The sequence below is a fragment of the Arvicola amphibius genome, chromosome 1, assembly GCF_903992535.2.
Source record: "Arvicola amphibius chromosome 1, mArvAmp1.2, whole genome shotgun sequence".
NCBI classification, from domain to species: domain Eukaryota; kingdom Metazoa; phylum Chordata; class Mammalia; order Rodentia; family Cricetidae; genus Arvicola; species Arvicola amphibius.
The window spans coordinates 22,732,354-22,754,171 of record NC_052047.1 but is presented as its reverse complement, the minus strand read 5'-3'; the positions used below and the strand labels follow the sequence as shown (position 1 = coordinate 22,754,171).

At 34.3% G+C, this 21,818-nt stretch overlaps 1 protein-coding gene and 1 long non-coding RNA gene across 2 annotated transcripts in view; both read left to right on the top strand.

The window, feature by feature from the left end:
- LOC119815208 overlaps window positions 1-7,947 on the top strand; it is a 271,911-nt gene extending 263,964 nt beyond the window's left edge. The window contains exon 4 of the long non-coding RNA XR_005285503.1: window positions 7,824-7,947. This is a non-coding gene — a long non-coding RNA (uncharacterized LOC119815208). The remainder of the gene's footprint in view (window positions 1-7,823) is intronic.
- Window positions 7,948-7,954: 7 nt separating this feature from the next.
- The window catches only part of Adgrl3 (adhesion G protein-coupled receptor L3), a 457,067-nt gene continuing 443,203 nt past the window's right edge, over window positions 7,955-21,818 (top strand). The window contains exon 1 of the mRNA XM_038331368.1: window positions 7,955-8,046. Coding sequence (XP_038187296.1) covers window positions 7,992-8,046 — 55 coding nt within the window. The 5' untranslated portion in view covers window positions 7,955-7,991. The remainder of the gene's footprint in view (window positions 8,047-21,818) is intronic.

Here is a 21,818-nt window from a genome sequence, read left to right as displayed (position 1 = left end):
CATGAGTGTATAAATACAACCCGCTGAGTGCAGTTTTGAGTAAGTTTTAGTCCCAGTGAGTATAAAGCATATCAGTTTATTAGCTGAGAAAATTTTAATTATTAATAAAATGATCTCCATAATCATAAAATTAAACTATATCCAACATACTTCTAGTAATTTTATGGCTAAAATAATGACCTTCATTTGTTTCACATCCCAGGGCCTCATATTGTATAATTGTCAATACCTTAATTAATACAATGACCTAATTAATTCAAAGGCAGGACATATCTGAAACATTTCATGCATCTCTTCATCCTGAATAAAATTACCTATTGATTATAAGTCTGGTTGCATAGTGAACATAGAGAAACATTTTTAAAAAGGCAAAGAATGGAACTTAAAGGTGATCATGCCTTGGCAGTATTATTTGGTATTAATGACGCATGTACTGGTATCATGTTACGTCAGCCTCCTCATATATAAAATAAGTTCTTGAGGAAAAAAAGGCTTCAAAGCTGCTGATTCTAAAATGTCAACAGAAACCACAATCTGTGAATGACTTTCATGTGGACAAACACTGTACTTTCATGAGAAAAAAAAAAAAGATGCTTACGGCAATATATTGAGAAGTCATTATATAAAATAAATAAATTGCATGGAGATTCTTATGTTTCAAAGAGATTGTGATTTTAAGTAAAAGTAATTTCTCATTACAAAGACCCTATAAAATGCCTCTGTTTTATAATAAACAAGTCAGTATACTATCCATTGTCAATAATAGTAAAAGAATAATAAAAATTAATGCATCCCATTTTAAATGTTACCACTTTGTTTTTTATATAAAATTACTTTGTCATGAGCAAAGTTATCATTTTTCCTTTATTATGATTGTGTTAAAGAAAAAAGTACAGGGTCTAATGTTCATTATTAAACCTTGTCATGCTGCATATATATCATTACAATGTAATATTGTGGTAATTGTAACATCAAGAATATATTATCTTTCTGAATGCAGCTGTCTTGTGAAAATTCAGGAAATATTTTACCATTATTAATTAAAACAATGCCTAATTGAAAGGTAAATCTATCTGTGGATCTCGTTATATATACTACTGTCTTATTCTGTGATGTTAGACATGTTAGTAAAACCAATACCAGCAAATATAAATGTTTATTTTAAAAGTTACAAGAGATTAATTAGCACACATATAGTCACTATCCTAAGAAAAACATTCTAGCATAAAGTCATTTCAGTACTTTTTCCAAGATTCTTAATCTGTCAGTCCTATAAAATAAATTTTGAGGCTCATTCAATGGTAGCTTAAAAGATCCAGCTATCCTACTTGTATTAATCAGCCAGCTGGGTTATGTCTCATAGATTTTCCATCACAGTCAATCTGTGTTCTCTTGCTTCGTTGCTAGCTGGAGTCAAACAATAAACAATGACAACATATATCTTTCTATACAGATTGGTAGATTGGATTACTTTGTAAGCTAGGCATTCCTCAATTGTCCTTATGGCTCACCGATCTGCTAAGAAAACTGAGCAAAGAAGCAATGTATGCATCTAAATAGACTAGGGAGCAGGGGAGGAAGTGGAAACTTTGTGATGTTATTTATAAAGTAATAATAATAATATTAATAATAATAATGATAATAATAACAATAATAATAAAAGAAGCAATGTACTTAGGGAAGCTCCATTGTATTTTCCTAACCAGTGTTACTCAAAAAGTCTTAGCAAAGAGTAGAAAACAATCCATTGGCAAGAATCAAAACAGTATCAATCATCAGTACAAAGCAATTAAGCCATTTTAGGAAATGTCTTAATAAAAACATAACATTTTATGAGTTTCATGCAGAGTTTTCCTTAACTATATTCTTTATCAAAATATTTTGGACAGCCTCTTTCTCCATATGCTTTTCAAGTTTTATTTCTTCTATTCACTTGCATGTCTTCATTTAGAATGAGCTGGTTCTTGGATGAGTTGAATCAAATGAAACATGAGCTAACAATATATCATATCTTGCAATCTGAGGGAAACTGATAATAGCCATCACCATACTGTCTGAACTAAGTGAGATGAGTTCATATCAGTCTGCAAGTTCTGTATGCTTTGGATAGTATATGTAATTAAATATCAGCTATATAGGCTAGTAGGTGAGACATTTGTCTACTTTTATGCTTAGGTCATCATGTACTCTTCCATAATCCTTAGCAAGACTGCCACATCCTTTTACTTCCACTAACCAAAACATTTTTATCTTAATCAAATGACTATACTTAAATTATTTGTTTACTTATGTATAACATAAAGCTTATATTAATGTTTATATGTCACCGATTCTTAAAATGAAATGGCAAATATTTGGCACTTTTGGCTTATTTTACTAATAAAAAATACACTATAGACAAAGAGGGAACACTTAAGTAATGATGACATTAGATTATAAAAATTCATACATGCTTTTTGTTTATCAATTGAGTTTCAGAGTTTATTTGCTAAAATATGAATGGTGTAATAAATGGCTTTATGTCATTCTATGTGGTTATATATACATTTCTATTAAGCATATATGACAGCTCCACATACATATATAGCAGTTTTGTGTTTCATTATAAAACTTTTGAATTATGAGCACAGAAATTGGCCAGGTGTGTTTACCTTTACTAAATTTTACTAAATACATCTTTCTAATATATTTAACTATGCTAGTCAAAAGAAGATATAGAACTGTTCTCCATGTAGTAACTACCACCTAGGAATTGTCACACACTTTCTTTTTCTCTTTTCTCTCTTTTTTTTTTTTAAATGCATTTCTGTCTCATAATTTCGATGGTATTGTACTGGGCCTTGGTTCTTTCGGCATTGGTCCTAAAGCTCTTTCTGGTCAACTTCTGTCCAGATACAAGCAAGACAAACAGAACAAGCATGGTGTTATTTGGAGATCTTTTTACACTGTTTTTTATTTGTTTGTTTTGTTGTCTATTCTGCCTCTGATTTAACCCCTAAAGATTCAAGGGAAAGTTTTGAACAACAAAACTGGTTTCCTTCTCCTGTAATCTGCAATACTATAACTTCTTTTGAATCTTTGAAAAACAACTTGTACGAAGTTTGTAAAGTGTGAAATCAATGCTTAAAATCCAAATTACTTGTGTGAAGATGATGCTTAAGACCAATAACACATGGTAAATCAACCGCAGAAAAACTACTATGTATTAATAATCTCATTAGCTGTACCTCCCTCTATTCATCTTTGTCTTGAGATTATATGAATTTATTTCATGATCTGAGAATCAAACCTTCTGGCCTCTTACACTTTACCATTGAGTGACTTCCTTGACTTTGTAATTTTTTTCTTTTTTTGGGTAAGGAACAAAGGATTTATTTTGGATATTGTGAATATAGTATAACATTCTTCCTTTTTAATTTTAAATGATCTAATTATAATTTATAAATGATGATAATTAAATTATTTCCCATGATAATTGTACAGGTTATTTGTGTATCTTTAGTTTAAAACCAGATGCTCTGATTTATGAATAAACATATCAATGGTGACAGATCTTAACTTATTCAGATTCTCGTGGAAATAAGTTCCATCCTAGTGCTTGGTGGGATTTCAAGAAAGGTTAGCTCAAGAGCAATTCCACAAGAAAGTGATCCTGTAGAAAACATCAGTCTCTTTTGTGGACAAAAGATGAACTGCCCTAAAGGCTCCCATAGCAATATCAACAAATTCACACTTGTTGCAAATATTAATAAACATTTACTGAATCATAACACTGTCAGAAAGACAATCAACGGGGACCTTTAATCAAGAAATGTTCTCATTCACATTACCATCCTAGATGATTTGTTTGCTAACAGAAATAAATGTGATTATTTAAAATGTAATTATATGGAGATAGACATCCGTCTTAACCAACTATACCATCATGTCCTTGTTGGTTATTTCAAACCGTAGACTTCATCACTTGCCCAGTGGATGTTTTGTGTAACTTTGAAATTAAGTCTAACGTTAAAATCAATTGAAAGAAAATAAAAAAAAAATGATCTTGGAAATTCATTGGATTTTGCGATCTTGTTGTGATCTTCTTGGTCTAATGGGGAGTTACAGGGAAGAATGAAGAAACAGCAGATACTAGCTAAAATGCCACCATTTCTTCAGCTTCTCTCCTCTTTCCTATTTGATGGTTTTTTTGGGTCTTTCTTGCTCATTCAGAGCCATTGTTTGTTTTTCTCTTATTTATTTATTTTCTTCCACTATGACAAAATACTATCGATAACAGTGAAATTTCTCATTGTTCTTGGGGTCCAATATTCTGTGCTCTAAATTACAGTCCGGGACTTGAAATCCCTGTGAGACCCCACTCACTAACACTGGCAGATAGCTTACCGACTCTGTCCAAGGAATTTTCCCTCCCTCTGTGTTTTTTTTTTTCTGAATACCATGATCAAATTATCCTTCTAAAAGCATCGTGATTACACTGTAGCATAGGATTCCATCCCTCTTTCAGTCAAAAACTCCGCAACTCATATCAAATGCCCTTCCAGCTTCCTGGCGCACAAGCGTGTTCTCATGTGCCATTTATGACTCAAATTTCAAATACAAATCTCAGCATTAAGTGAGAACAAGGACCTTGCCATTATTGAATTCCTTCTTTGGCCTGGAATCTTCATAGGTTCCTGATATAGGTTACTTTTACTGAACTCTTAGACTACCTGATAAAATAAGTACTGAAATCCAATATGAGCAATAAAATGCAGAAAGTATAGTTTGGCAACTCCAATAGAGTGGACAGAATACTGGCTCTTGCTTCCTTCAAAACTTACAGAGTGGCCTCCATTTGGGCTGCTTCTTGTGACTCAATTTTGTTTTATCCTTTATAATAGTAGATTGGATTGATTCTAAAAAGGAAATTGGGACTATTTAAATAAATAAAAGACAGAAAATATGCTAGTTTTTGCTTCTTTGTTTGTTTTGTTTTTCAAGACAGGGTTTCTTTGTGTAACAGTCCTGGCTGTCCTGGAAATCATTTTGAAGACCAGCCTGGCCTGGAACTCACAGAGATCCAACATCCTCTGCTTCCCTCCTGAGTGCTGGGATTAAAGGCATGTTCCACCATGCACAGAACAAGCATTAGTTTTAATTCAAGTCAAATATATACTTATAATGGATTTTATTTCTGCCATAGTGTATTTGACTTGAATGTGCTATGAAGTATATATCTGTCAATATAAGACTTATATAATTATTGTTCATGTCATATTTAGATTTACCTAAATACAATTGGTTTATTAGTTCACTTAATGTGTCACTTAATTAAGGGAATCTCTTAATGTCTCAGCATCTGCTGATGTCCATAGTAACTGTAAATAGTTCCATAATAAGACCAATAATCAGGTACACAAATGTTAAAAAAATGGTTGAAAATTTTCGAGCAATTTACAGAACTATAATTTCCAAAGTTATACTCACTTTTAATACTTGTCCTTGTCCTAGAGTCAGAGATTGTGGTGGTTATTTATGTTGACATATTTCAATGTCATGCCATTAATTAAATTTGTTTTTCTCTGCATTACTTTCAAAACGCTTTTTATTCCATTGTAGTAGACCTTCTACATTTTACTTTTGAGTTTTCTATCGAGCCATGTGGCTACAATTCTGCAATATACTGTCATTTTCAATCTCCAATTTTACCAACCTTTATTCCAGACTGTTCTTTCTCAAACTACCATTTTTTTCTCTTTAACATGAACATATGTTTCAGTGCTCACTTGTAGCATACATAAATGTATTGAATTAAATATTTGAAAGCATTAAAGAAGATGAGATTTTAAGTCAGCAAAGGAGGATAGAACTCTTTTAAAAATATATGACTAAAACATTCAAGTCCTTATTTCTATTTTAATTTTATTAGTATTTATTTCATATATTATCCATTAACCTTAAATAAATACTTAAAGAAAAGAAAAGTCTTTGAACCTTTTGGGAATTCTTTTCAGAATCAGGTTGTAGAGGAAAGCATTAGTGTTTTAGAATTGGCATGAGCAGCAGTAGAATTCAGCTCGAGGCTCTTTGTTGTTCTAATATGCACAAGAGCCACACGTACTTACATATTTGAGATTTGCTGCAGATAGTATTTGTCTACAAAACCATGGATATTTGTAGGCATCAGATTTTAATTAAAAGTACCAGTTTGAAAATGTGTGGTTCACTTGGTCTATCCTCTTTTCAATCTCGTTTGGCTTCTGAGTAGTGCTTTTCTCATCAGACATCTTATAGAATGGTGACGGACAGGACCTGTGTTCCAATCATCAACTTTCTCCTTGCTGCCCTGGTCCCTTTCTGTAGGCATTAACTGTACCACATAGGGCGCCTGTTGATAGTGAGTTATCCACGTTCAGTTAGGTTGAGAAAGACATTCTTGTGAAGTACGTTAGCATCTCTCTAAGGCATATTGTGAAGCATTGCTGTGTGTATGATGATGACTTTGAAATAGTCATTAGCAATTCATAGGTGTAGTGCCGATTGTGATATATGACTTAAAATATAATATCCTTAATTTTTTTGTTTCTGTGCATTGCCTTTGAACAGGATTATTTTACAAAGGTTCCAAAGTTTCATGTATATAAAAGTTTGTTTGTTTAGATAAGCTACTGATAACACGTAAATTGCAAAAATTATCATAAAATTTTCATTCTTCAGGAACAAATATTCAGACAGTAGACAGAGTTATGTTCATATAGATTATGAGCAGCCTAGTTATTAACATTTATTCTATACCAAACATTTAATTTTAATTTTATATTAATTTCATTGTATTTTCAATCATTAAATATTGTATATGAAGCATTTGTTATATCAATATTATTCTACCCATTATATACGTTTATGCATTTTAGAAGTTATATGTTAAGCTTCACTTATTTCTACCCTTGCAGGAATATTAAGTAATATTCCTTTATTTATCATACCATAAAAGTGAGGCACTGAGTTATTAAATGGCTAACATAAGGTCACGATGTCAGTAGCACAGTAATTGAGATAAAGTGGCTGTCTCCCAAGACTATGCTCATTATATCTCTGCTACAACAAGATGTTAAAAATGTGAAAATGTGACTCATGATAAAGTCATGTATTTCAGAAAGATTTTTATTTTGAATCTAGCAAAATAAAGCTTAATACCAATTAAATAAGTATTATATAAAATTCTTAGCATTAAGTCTTTTGTATTCAAATTTTACATTTGAAATTTTAAGGATATTTGCATATGCCTAATAAGATATCTGGTTTTTAGTTGTGGTGTCATCAAAATTTCGATTTAGGCAGTACTTCAACTTGGATTTCAGTATTGAAGTTTTAGACAATGAAGTATAAGAGTATCTTCTATATATAAACATAAATAGGTAATCAATGATCTTATGAAGTTATTTAAAAACAGCATATTTAGTATTAAGAATACCATGAGTTTTACAAGTGGTGATAAGTGAGAACATTTATTCTAATGCTAAGTAAACATTTTATTTGTGGAAAATGTGTAAATAAATCCCCTGTAAATCTCCATTTACATATTAGCATTATACTTAAATTAATTTGTCCAGTAGAGACAGAATTATTTCACTCATGCTTATTATAAACTAGTAATAACTGCATAACTAATGTCCTTTGGATTGCGTATTCTTTTAGTATATGATATTTCTGCTCATTAAAGGAAGTGGGAAACTTGTTTTAAGCACAAAATGCAAGACTTATTCAAGAAACTAACATACAAATATCATCTTTGGATAACCTACCCTTTCTTTTCCATTTTTTTTCTTTCTGTTTTGCAGGTGTCTGACTTGGAATAGCCGTGTTTATTTTTGAGGAATTTTTCTTTCTCTTGTTGTGTTTGTTTTTAATCATTGATATTGGAATACAGAAGAGGAACCAGGTATATACTCATTTGGTTTCCTTCCGGAACACTCATTCTTGAGGCATTCTCACCTGAGAACACAGCCATGTGGCCACCACAGCTGCTCATCCTCTTGATGCTGTTCGCACCTGGAGTGCATGGTAAGTGCTCTGGTTTTGTGTAACCCTGTAGTCCCACTTACTCATAGAAGACCCTTTCTTTGAAGTCTTCTCTTTGGGATGATGTAGCTGTTTCTTACTTTATAGTCACATGAGTAAGAACCATACCATACACTCTGAACTACTATTTTACAACTTTTCAGTAGAAATTCTTCAAGTCCCCACTGACATCTGAAGGGAACCTAAAACATTTGTCTACTTTTCTTTTTGTTTCGAAATAGAGCTCCTACATATTTTGCTCTTTGATTTACCAAGATATGAAAAATATTGCTAATTGAATTAATTAATTAGGATAAAGTAAGTTTGCAAATTTACTGTAAGAGAATGAGCATTTGGGAGAAAGTGCAGTTTGCTTTCCCCTAAAAAAGTAATCTCTTGCTTTTCAATGTTGTTTATTACTATATAAAACCACTAATATGAAAAATGTAAACTATGATGTCTTGCTAGAAACATCTTATTATCATTACACAACTTTTCCAATATAAAGCAAACAAAATGCAAATGTTTGGAGAAAGGTAATTTTATAGAAAATACTGATTAAGCTCAGATTGACTTTCTCCTATTGTTTATATAGACCTCTTGGTACTTTCTTCACTATGAGAATTTAAATAATATATACTTTTAAAATTTTTATAAATTATGTATTTATTCAGGAAAGCAGTCTCTTGTGCAGCTTTCAATTTAATATTCATTTTAATTTCACTAAAAACTAGTAATTTGACATTTATATGTATGTTCCCTTTCAAGGTTTAAAGTTTTCTGCTATCTTTGGCTTTACATTAAAATGAAAGTGTTAATCTCTCCATAGTCTCATGGTTCTTATAGCAAAGTAAGAGGACACAGCTTTGTGTGGCACTGCTTAAAGGGTTGTTTCTGAAATCTAGTGTAGTGAGCCCTGGAATAGATTTTCAGTTTCATTAGGTCACTTCCAGTATCTGACTGACAGTTTGAAACCCTTTGTAAGTGCAACAAGTCTCTGAGTCTGGCCAATGTTCCTAACCTGTAGCGTGAAGTTCATTCTGCTGTTAGTGTGAAAATAGGATAAAATGGCTTCTGTGGTTTTTTTGAAGTGTTCCTCTAATGTTATCACATCTGGTATACTCAGTTCTAACAAATCTCTAAAAGATGAAGATAATTTTTTTAACTTGAAAGTAAAATCCTCAGGCAAACACCGTGTTTTAAATATGGAGGTTTATCAATAATTTAGTTATGAATGCCTTCTTAATCCTAATCCAGCTCTTATAGTCTTAACATTTTGCGATATACAATAAGAAAGGAAAAAAATGTGATTTTTAAAACATTCCTTTTCTAATTATCCATACATCTAAAGTCATGTAAATTATATCCTTTTACTTAAAAATCAGAACAGCAAAGGATTTATTAGTTTATTTTGAGGATTAAATAAAATAACATATATAAAGAATCCTATTTCTGTAGAACAAGTCTTAAAATATTAATTTCCTTGTCTGTCCTATAATTTATTTTTTGTTTGAGTAATTATATCAATGCATAATTAATTGACCATGAGAGGTGCTTCATTTAATGTTGGTATTCAGAAAATAATATAATTATATATATATTAATATACACAAATTATGTTCAGAAAGTCACTCTAAACTACTTGCTAGAAGAAGGTTGTATAAAATAATGAAACAGTGATGTATGGAATATCATTATGTCATAGCTCATACCTCAGATTTTCTAAAACATATACCTTGTGTGTACTAATTAAGCCTAAACATAGACAAGCCCATAAGTATGGGTTTTTCGGGGGCTCTTATAATCTGACTGAGCATTTAGGTGCATGATTATGCACGAGCGTGCCTGAGTGCGCGCGCACGCGCACACACACACACAGATGGAGAAACAAAGACAAAGAGACAAAGAGAGAGGATAGATGGCAGAGACAGAGAAAGAATAAGTACCCAATACCCTGAGCAGAAAATACCTTTAAAAAGTTGCTAATATACTTACTTTATTTTAATTCTAAGAGCCAAAGTTATCTTGTCATATGTTTAGACTACCCAGATCACTTTAATGTTGTTTATCCTTAGCAGGCTAAGTAATATTGAGGTTTTCTAAGGATAAACTACAGCTTTCCTACTTTTCATGTTTTAAAACTTTGAACCATGGAAAACATGAGAGCATTTCCCACCTTCGATAGGAAACCATTTTAACTTGTGTGATGCCATTTCTAACTTTGCAGAAAAAGAAAGGGCTTTAATGACCAACTTTTGAAGCCCAGATTGCTCATAAATGGAGAAGTGTACCACTGATTAGAGCTCAGATATAACAGGATAAAAATTATTAGTGTTCTGCTAATCCGGGCTCTGCATAATTTGAACCATCAAATGGTAGAACTAAAATTCACATCACTTAATGAAGCTTCTCCCTCCCCCTCCAAAAAAAAATTCCCCGATGGTATCTCTTTTGTTTCTTCTGATGTTCAGGGAAGCTGTCCTTTAGGAAAATGGAATCCAATTTTCTCAAAGTAACCTGGTTGAAGTCCCTCCATCAGAGTGAATAATTAGTCGTGGTGCCCACTGAACCTAATAATCTTATGGCCATAGATGCAGTAAGCATCACAACGAATTATGGCCACAAGCATAAGATTATTTGGTTCAGGTCTTCCTCACAACACTTCCATGGGTTTATTAGCAATACCCGTTATTATCATTACCATTTGTTACAGATAAAAATATGACAGTGCTGAATGGGAAAGCCCCTTGAATGGCATTACACAACTCTTAACAATGCTCACAGGAATGTTCACCAATGATCTGCTTCATGGGTTCGGGTCTCCCTGCCAGCTGAACCCAATTTCAATCACAGCATTCCGTATAGCATACAATATCATCTCCACAATCTTGGAAATTCGGGAGCAAGTGCGGCAGAAGTTTCAATCACCTGCCTGTCTATATTCTGAGAGCAGACTGATTAGGTTTTAAAGTCAGAAAGAAATGTTGAAAAAATCAGCTCTGCCACCAACTAGCTGTTACCCTTCTTCTCAACAAACTAGTTAATGCCATTCGTCACATAAAGACTTTCCTTGATGCTGAAGATAACTGGTGGATGAGAAACTTGTATGAACATACCTTAAAAATCTGTAAACCTAGTTTTCATCTGGAAGAAGAAAATTATTGCAGGATTATGTATTTAGCAATGGATGAATACTAAACGTTTAACTCCTAACATAATGGTTGGATTTCATAAATCTTCCATCATTTCCCTATGATCTATTTACCTTGAAGTAAATCTAAACTCCTAAGGAGTAGACAAGCAAAGTACAGAATTATCCTTGCCCTTAACCCGAGTCTCGAAAAAACAAGCACACACAAACAATAACAAAACTACTTGAACCTCGTGATTCAAGGTTTGTAGGTATTTATAAATACATTTACACAAAACTGGTATCAGCATTGTTATCATCCAGATAAAAGTATTACAACTCTACAGAGATACTTAAATCACTCCTTGAATTGGCAACCAATTGTCAAGTGATGGATCCTTACGTGGTCCACGCATAGATAAAATTAGGAACTAAGCTAAAGGACTAACTCTATAATGTTGATATGAGGTGAATAGTCCTCACGTTGCCCCACGTTGTCTGGCCAGTGTTTCCCCTGGGAGACAAAAAATAATCAGGCCATGCACATTATACATGTTTGTATATTTGAGGTTTTAAATAGGAAGTGTCTCTGGTTCTGTGTTTATCTGTCCACAGTCTGTGTCTCCGTGCACCTCTGTTTTCCTCCTTTTCTGTTTTCCATGCCTGTCCCCTTCCTCAGGAACTAGAGGATCTGTATCTGTCATGACGCCAGTCAGGAGAAGTTGGAAAATGATGTTCAGTTCATGGCTTTACTAGGGTTGCACCCAAATCAACTAACTTTAGGTCATTTTAGAAATGTGGTTCGGAGAAATGCTAGGAAAGCCGGAGAATCAAAACTAGTGGTGATTTGTGTGGCAGGAGCTTTTTCGAGGTGAGAATAAAGAAACCAGGGCATTGAGCAGAACTAATCAATTCGTTTACATCTTCAGCTTTGTGCCTCTCCGCAGATCTTTACAATGTGCTTTTAGATAGAGTCTCTATGAGAATTTGCGGTTCTTCCAGTAACTTAAATTACAGGATTGCAGCACTACCCCTAGCTCCTGGTACTCCTGACAGTAAAAGGACTTCAAAGTCTAATTTGGGACCTTAAAGTAGATCTATTCCTGCTCTGTAGCTACTTTCAAGTGCCAAAGGTTTGTGAGGCACAATTAATGAAAATCCAGAGGTAGAAATTGGGGTTCAACCTGTAGATCCAAAAAGCAAAACAGTCAGCCACTGGCCCTTACCTCCACCTCAATCTGAAAATGGTGATCCTGCTTCCAGGAATCTCAGAGTGAGACTGAGTCTGCGAGCTTTCTCTTCGTGCCCTAAAATCCTCCCTAGTTCTGGTATTAAAGGCATTGCACCACTGGGATTAAAGGTGTGTGTTATTGTGGCATGGTCCGTAAGGCTGGCCATTGTGGCTCTTTTGCTCTCTGAACTTCAGACAGTCTTTATTTATTAGAATACAATTGAAATGCCACTACAGTTTTGCGGTTTGAAAAGGTGACCATGGTGCTGCGATATTTTAACTACTCAATATAATCAGACGTTCCTTATAGTTATACTGAGTCACAAACAAGAAGCTGGAAAGTGTGCTCAATCAACATCCTGTATGGACAGGAAATCATGTTTTGATAGCATCTTCAACGAGAGAGAAAAGGGACTTAAAACTTTAGGAGTACTTTATGCGTGTTTTTCTATTGCAAGTCTCTTTGTTATTGGTAAAAATAAATCTCGGCTAATGTGTTACATTATATCTAAGTTAATTATAATGGACAGTTCTTAATAAGTGCCAAAGACTGATCGCCTGTGTCTTATTTATGTTCTTCTATATTCTATTTTATTTCTATAAAATAATTTTTATAGTTGTATCTACTTCATTTTATAGTGCTTTTATTATAGTGCTTTTAATTAATCTATACATTTGAAATTGCTAAAGTGACACAAAGCTTGACAAGTCAAAACTTAATTTTGCTGTATATTTTGCCTTATATTTATTCTATGAAGAGGTGCCTTACGGTTTGTGAAAAAGTTAGGTTGATGTCTCTGCTCTAGCTCATTTTGGTGTTTTTAGAAATTAATCTTCCTTGTAATATTTATATTTGCCAGCATAAGTGATTTGTAAAGGTAGCAATGTTCTAAGTGTTTTATATTTAAATGCATTGTGCACAAAAATGTGTGGCATGCTATTGGTGTGTGAGTTCAATGCTAACACATCCAATATAATTCAGATTAGTCAATTTTTAAAGAATTTCAAAATATATACACTTTAGTCACTTTATTTTCTATAATACTAAAATGTTAAATACCAGTATGATCCTAACACCATGTTTTCTTTATAGCAGTTTATTTACAACTTTCAATATGAAGTTTCACTATTGAAAAGATTTTTTTTTGTACCTGGGACTATATTCTATGTGAGATTGTGTGTAGTGATAACTTATGAGAAATGTGTACATGTTAAGAGTGAAATAGCACTTTCTTATGTTCATATTTTATATATTTTGAATATTTTGTGGGACTGAAATTTATCTTATTTTAATATCTTAGGCTATAGATAGAGTGTGGCTGCAATACGCTATTTGAATATTTAGTGTGGATTGAATTATAAAATATCTTAACATATAATAGTCATTGGTAACCTCTTCTTTAGACTGCTGTTTTCTTTCTTTTCCAGTATTAGAATGCCACTCACATTTGTAATTTTAAGTAAGAAACCATAGTACATATTACAGACATTTGTTTTCTTCATTCTGATTGACAAATTATCTCTTAGCTATTCAAATTGTTAATATTCAATAGCAACAGTGTCCTGATCTGACATGAGAGACAATTTCTTTAACTGTGCAGTTTGTCCATAAGGAGACAGCACTCAAATGAAGAGGGAATTTGTTCTACTGTTTCTAGGTTTTTAATTGATAACTTAAGATTAAATTTATATTTCACTATCAATTGCATTTTTGCTTTCATTTAATAATTTTGTTTTTACTGAAATTTTGTCAGCATGCTAGAAGTAGTGGGGCATTTTTGATTTTTTGTTTGTTTATAAATGTTCTTTCTGTCAAAGAAAACATATCAAAATTATAAAGTGCTTTTTCAGGTAAACTAGTCTAGTTGAGAATTTCTATGAGAAATATGTTGCGTTTTCAGAGTAATTAAAGATCTTCACACAAAATTAAGAACAATGAGATTTGATTAGCCTTCTGTTTAAATGATCTTCACACATTTGGTATAAGTTTGAGTGCCTTGAAGTTGATTTTGAATATGATCAGTGACATCCAAGACCATAGTCCATTATTTGTTTGCCAGTGTGTGTGTGTGTGTGTGTGTGTGTGTGTATGCAAGTGTGTGCATGCACATGTGTGTGTGTTCTTGTTCTGTTGTTCCTGTTTAGGCCTGTGAGTGTGGAGGCTGGAAGTCAACCCCTAGGTCATTTCTCAGAGGATTTATGACTTATTTTTTTATTTTTTATTTTTTTACATTTATTATTATTATTATTATTAAAAATTTCCATCTCCTCCCTTCCTCCCACTTCCCTCCCCTCCCCTCTGCCAACATCCCCACTTCCTCCCTCTCCAGGCCAAAAAGCAGTCAGGGTTCCCTACACTATGGGAAGTCCAAGGTCCTCCCAATTCCCCCCAGGTCCAGGAAGGTGAGCATCCAAACTGACAAGACTCCTACAGAGCCCGTCCATGCAGTAGAATCAAAGCCCAGCGCCATTGTCCTTGTCTTCTCGGTCAGCATCCTCCGTCACATAGAGCCTATAATTTGTGGTCCTAGAGAAGCTAAATAAGAAGGTGAACCCGAAGAAAAACATATTGTTATTATCCTGGATATTGGAAATTGACAAAACTTCCGGGCAGGGGTTGGGAGCACGGGGTGAGCTGGGGATAAGGGGAGATGGGGGGAGAGAAGGGAGAAAGAGAGGATGGGGAGAGCTTGAGGGAATGGGATGGTTGGCATGGAGGAGAGGGGCATATGGGAGCAGGAAAGTATATATCTTAATTACGGGAGCCATTTTAGGGTTGGCAAGAGACTTGACTCTAGAGGGGTTTCCAGGTGTCTAAGGAGATGTCCCCTGCTTGTTCCTTGGGCAGCAGAGGAAAGGATGCCTGAACTGGCCTTGTCCTATAGCCACACTGATGATTATCTTGCATATCACCATAGAACCTTCATCTGGTGATGGATAGAAATAGAGACAAAGACCCACCTTGGAGCACTGGACTGAGGTCCCAAGGTCCTAATGAGGAGCAGAAGGAGGGAGGTTATGACTTTTTTTTTTTTTTTTGGTTTTTCGAGACAGGGTTTCTCTGTGGCTTTGGAGCCTGTCCTGGAACTAGCTCTTGTAGACCAGGCTGGTCTCGAACTCACAGAAATCCGCCTGCCTCTGCCTCCCGAGTGCTGGGATTAAAGGCGTGCGCCACCACCGCCCGGCATGACTTATTTTTTAAGACAAGGTCTTTCACTGGGACTGAGTCTTGCTGATTTAGCTACACTGACTGCCAAGAGAGTCTTGGGGATTCTTCCTCTCCATCTTGGAGCTGTTGTTAAAGTACATAACATGCCTGCTTGTTTCTGTTCATGCCAGGGACACGAACCATGTCATCATGTTTTACAAAAGCCTTTACTGGCTTCATTATTGATAGCCTCTCTATTTGTTTGCCAAATATTTGTTTACACTAGTAAGTGTAATCTATTTCATTGTTAAAGTAATTATTTTAATAGAAATTTAAATCAGAATTTGAAACATGTCCCTAGACTTAGCAATAAGTATAATGTCTTAGGGTTTTGGCCATACTCATATATGTGTGAAAATATTTTTTAAGAATATTTGGGCCGGGCGGTGGTGGCGCACACCTTTAATCCCAGCACTCGGGAGGCAGAGGCAGGCGGATTTCTGTGAGTTCGAGGCCAGCCTGGTCTACAAGAGCTAGTTCCAGGACAGGCTCTAAAAAAGCTGCAGAGAAACCCTGTCTCGAAAAACCAAAAAAAGAAAAAAGAAAAAAAAAAGAATATTTGTTATATTTATACTACTCAGTTTAGTTATAACAAAGTCTTACACCTTTGTTTTTAAATGAAAAGGTTATTCTGTGAAATAAAGGCACTGTGCCTTTTCAATTCATATCTTATGGCTTAGCACTGAAGAACATAGCTATCTTACTACTACATATAGTATTATAAAGGAACGTAATAATGTATGTTTTAGATTCAGATAAAATATAAAATTAAAGTAATTATCCTTTTATGGAGTGATGAATAAGTTAGAAGAGAAAAGTACAATTTCTCTCTTGCCATTTCATTTTGTGTTAAATAGTTCACAAATTTGGCATGTTATACTAATGAAGAAACTATAAGTAGTATAAGAAATAAATGCTAAACATTACAATATTATTTGCAGCTGTTTAATGAGGCATTCAGAAAAGTCAAGGTAGCACATTTGAGACTAGGATGTAGCTTATATGGTAGCATGGTTGCTTCTTCACTTGCAGAAGACCCTAAGTTTAACGCCTACGCCACATAATAACCAGGCATGAGGGAACATCCCTGAAATTTCAGCAATCCAATTAGAGACAAGAATGATCAGAAGGTCAAATGACCTTCAGCTGAACTTGGTGAACTTGAGTTTAGCCTGTTCTTATGAGACAATGTCCCTAAATTATTGTTATTATTATTATTATTATTATTATTAAAAGTTTTGCTCAGAATTAATTAAGATCATTTTTATTTCAGTGTGTGACACACACACATACATAGCAAACAGAAAAAAAATGTGTTATTGAAAAATATCAGGATAGTAAAAATTCCAAAAGAAAATTCCTTAATTTTCCTGGAATTGTAAAACTGACATGCAAACAAACCCCAAATTTTGCAAAATCATTAAATATTTTTTAATTAATCTACCTGGGTTTTTTCATATTATAGGTTTCAGAATTCTCACATGAGCATTTCTATGCACAAACACAGCAAAAATTGTCTTAGATATGTAAGTAAGGTTTTTTATTTTGCTTTGTTTTGTTTTTTGTTTTTTGAGACAGAGTTTCCCTGTGTAACAGTCCTGGCTGTTCTGAACTCTCTGTAGACCAGGCTTGCATTGAACTCTTAGATCTGCTTGCTTCTGGCTCCCAATTGCTGTGATTAAAAGCATGCAGCACCACGGCCAGACTAGATATATACAATTTTAAAGAAGGAATAAATTAATAAACACATGAGACCAATAGTAAGGCACTTGCCTGGCTGAATACAAAGTATCTTTATAAACTTAGAGAATATGGAGTACTTAAAATGGAATGTGCAGAGTCAGCATGTTGATAAATTGTAAAACTCAAGCCCATTAAATGAGCTACAGATTACCTTCAACTCGTAAAGTTAGGAGTAGGCACCCAGAAAATCACATACCTAAGCAAAGAAGAGATCAAGTGAAGTTCAAATTGAGGGTGGCAGGAAGATTATTGTTTTAGTTATATAACACTCATTTCCTGAAAGGAAATATCTTTGCATTGTCTCACTTTATCTCCGGTTTTTACAATGTGTTGACCATTTGGGCTATGGATGTCGTAGCCTCCCAAACTGATAACTTTTAGAAAATACCCTTTCTTGTGGGTGTTCCTGTGTGAGTGGATGCATGCATGCGCTCTGGTGTGTTTCTTGTGTTTATTTGGGTTTTGAGATAGGGTCTGTTGCTGGCTAGAAGCTCACCACGTAGGCTGACTCCAGTATACCTCAAAGTCACATTTGTCTCTGCATGTCCAAAGCTCAGGCAGCAAAGACAGGTTACCCATTCTCACATGGATTGTGAGAATTTATTAGCTCTGGGTCCTCAGGCTTGCACAGTATGCATTTTTTTTTTGACTGAGCCATCGCCCTCCTTCCAAGCATTCCAGATATTTTGGGGGGATTTCTTGAGCGTACAACTACTCAATCTTATGGAAAGTCCCTGATTGGTGGCACAGCACTCTCAAACAGTTATTGAGAAAGTCCTTGTGAAGGATCCAGTGGACAGTTGTGTGGATTTGCTTTGAGTTGATGGGCACTAACTTCTATTCACATTGCTGTGAAAGAAGCTTCATCCTCAGAGACACGGCTATGGGCGAGATATTTAAAATTTAGGGCTTTCATGAAAAACAAGACGCCAATTCATAAAAGATAGCTTATTTTTTAAAAACTAAACATACTTAATATAATAATCCCCTTCAAAACCATACCATGGAAAAACTTTGTTTTTATTGACTATTTTTTATATGCCATAGAACTAACTTAAAGTTCAGTATATCTAAATGATGTGTCAGTTGTTACAGTTGATTTTTATCTCATTATAATAAGTATTCCAGAAAGAGAACCTTGCTTGGTAAAGATATCCCTGTACATTCAGACCCTTGGAAGCCAAAAAAAGAATCTGTTTTCTCTCCTTATAGGTTAATCTTTCCCATATAAATCATACAAATTAATCATTTAGGTGAATCATATAAATTGCTTATGTATACATGTCTTTTCTGATTGCCATTTTCCCCCAGCTGCTTAAAAGTTAGTTATACCTAATACGTATAATTTCTTAATTATTTTATTTCATAATAATATTCCACTGTAGGCATACTCATCATTGTACTCAGCAGTTGATTGAAATGTAAATTATTTCCATTCTTTGAGTGCTTGTAGTCCTGCTGCAAGAACGTTCTTGTGGCATGTTTTATTTGGGTGTCCTTGCATTTCTTTCTGGTATTTATGTAGGAGTAGAAATTCTGAACCATCTGAGACTTCTTCCTGCCATTTTGAAGGACTGTTGAACTCTTTAACTAAAGAGACGAACAGGTCCACGTTCTCAGGGTTCATGAAGGTTTTCCTGTCTGCAGGTCCTGCACTGGTCTTGCTTAGCCCAACTGGTGGAGCCATAGCAGTCACAGTACCTATAATCTGTGTTTTTCTAAAGTCCATGATTAGACTGCTTCTCACTCTCTGTGCCATACCTTTCATTGATTTCTTAATTTTAAGTTGTTGTTCCCTATTATTAAATTATAAATATTTTATTAAAAATTTTTTTAAAAGGAGATAAGAAGATATTCTTATTATATATGATCCAAGTTTGGTGGGTTTTTTTGTTGTTGTTGTTTTTAGACTGACTTTTCTGAGTGAGTTTTTGCTCAGATTCACCTGTCATGCCAATTTTATGTTATTTTGAATTCTACATCTTTTTTTCTACTCTCTCTTTACTAATGCAATTAATTCTTTTTTAAAAAATTTATTTATTATATATATATATAGTGTTCTAGGCACCAGATCTCATTATAGATGGTTGTGAGCCATCATGTGGTTGCTGGGAATTGAACTCAGGACCTCCGGAACAGCAGTCAGTTCTCTTAATCTCTGAGCCATCTCTCCAGCCCATGCAATTAATTCTTAAGAGAATTTATAATTTCAAGACTGTCCTATGTGGACAAAACTTATGATTGGGAATTATTGAAGCTTCATTCTGAGGGTTCTTGTATAGTGACATATAGTACATTGACTATTTCCAATTCTTCTTTCTCAGGAAAGTGTGGAGAACACTGAATGTTCATCTCAGTTTCCCAAAAAGTCTCTTCATTTGACAGAGACTCAATTATTTTCCTTCCTGATTTTGAAAATGTTGCCAATTAGAAATGTAATTTTTTCATAGTTTTCAAGCTGTATTACATCTATTGGTTTAACAATTTTATGTCCACGGACATTTCTCTATCATGTCCTGCAACCTATTGAATTCCTAAATTTTTCATATCTTTTTGTCACTGTGACTAATACCTGACACATAAACCATATGGGAGGATAAAGTTAATATGGCTTAGAGGATTCAATTCCAAGATGGTTGGATTCACTGTTTTGGGTAAAGCTGAGACTGAATATCATGGCAGAGTAGGCACATTGCTGGCTGCTCACATGTGGTGTTAATGAAGAAGAGGGAAAGGGTGGGGTCAGAGAAGATGAGAGAAAAGGGGCAAGAAAGAAAAAGACGAAGAGAGAGTAACACACGGGGAGTGGGAAACAGAGAGAGAATCTAAGATATGCCACATCCAACTGAATACCAGGCCTTTAACAAGTGAGCCCGTGGTTGATACTGCATATTGAAACTGTAACAACATCTCAAGAAAATTATGCAAATTCATAATTCATGCTTTCCTATGAAAGCTATGTATTGTATACTAATGTCTTTTTGTTTCACCTTAAGCCTGTCAATCTACTTGCAAATGAAGACAGGGAATTCAGTAGCAAAGCTGAGATTTAGACCTCAGGATGGTGTAAACTAAGCTCTATTATGATTTGAGCCTGCTGTGTATACTATATAAGGAAAAGTCATTATTAGGGAAGAAAGGATTGAGAGCTCAGAGAACAAGTGATTAATAAATGCTGGCTGTGACTTGTTCCTGTCCTTTAAGGAACCACAAAAGAGATCAGTTAGTTTAGAAGACACTGCTTTCATGAAGCCTCAGAATAAAGCTTATATTATTGGCTAAGCTAAGCTGGTTTCATATTGAAAATGGCTGTAGTATTCTGCTGAATGATATTTGAAACACTCTTGCTTTAGACTCTGGCTCAGATCTATTACACTCAAGATACATTACCTGAACCAGTCTAAATCACAAGGTTCTTATTTGGTAAAAGGGTAATTAGGCCAACATTGTTATAGTCTGAGGACTAAAGAAAATGATGTATAGAAAGGCTCTCTCACAAAACATCATGCATTTAATTCTGAGAGGGGGAACTCATTAAAAAATACCTTTAGGAATTCAATGAAAAACAAATGACCTGAAGTGTAAGCAAAATTTAAAATACAGTACCATCTTGGGGTCACTTGCTTTCAACCGTGTTTTTCAAAGACCACATTGTATATCCTTAATCCCTGAATGTGACAGTTTCTCTAATTATGTGTCTACACATTTGCACACACATTCAGCCCATCATTATATTCAAGACACACCCACTGGACTGTAGCTAAGTCTTTAATGAGTTACTAATGAACATTTTAAGCTTAGATCAGCATTCAGAACAATCCTAAAGAGTGTTGAAAAGCCATTCCAATTACAAAGCTGTGGCTTTTAATTAGACTGTAGACCCAATAAAATTTTCTGTTTTCACTGTTCCTACTTTGAGGATATCGAATAACAAGTGGCAGCTGTACCCTCATTTTGATATCATTAGCTTTATATGAAGAAGTTAAAAGGCCTGAATTCAATCAGCTAAATTTGAGAAATGGTGGCACTAAACAAATAAAAAGACAAAACAACGTGAAAACATTACAATAGTATTCCGCAGCATTTCATTCTTTTTACTTGGACTTAGATAAATTTAAAACAGATTGATTTTGTTGTTGCATCAGAGAATAACAGATGACAGGAGGAAAAAAATTCAGATATGATTAGATCATGTAGGTGAAAAAAAACCCTTCCTATACTTATAAAAAGAACACACAGCCTGCTTCCACACATTACCAATTCCCTACAAGCTGTTAGAGGTACCGCAGATAGTAGTTATAAATACCACCTGAATTAGATGAAGAGTACTCTTTACTGCAGTGCTCCGTAAGATCAACAGTGGTGCTATTTAGCAGTAATCCTTTTTGCTCCCCTTTCCTTGGTATTTTTATTAGTTGGTGAAACCATGCAAAACTTAAGGGTGCATGCTTTCACAAAGAAGG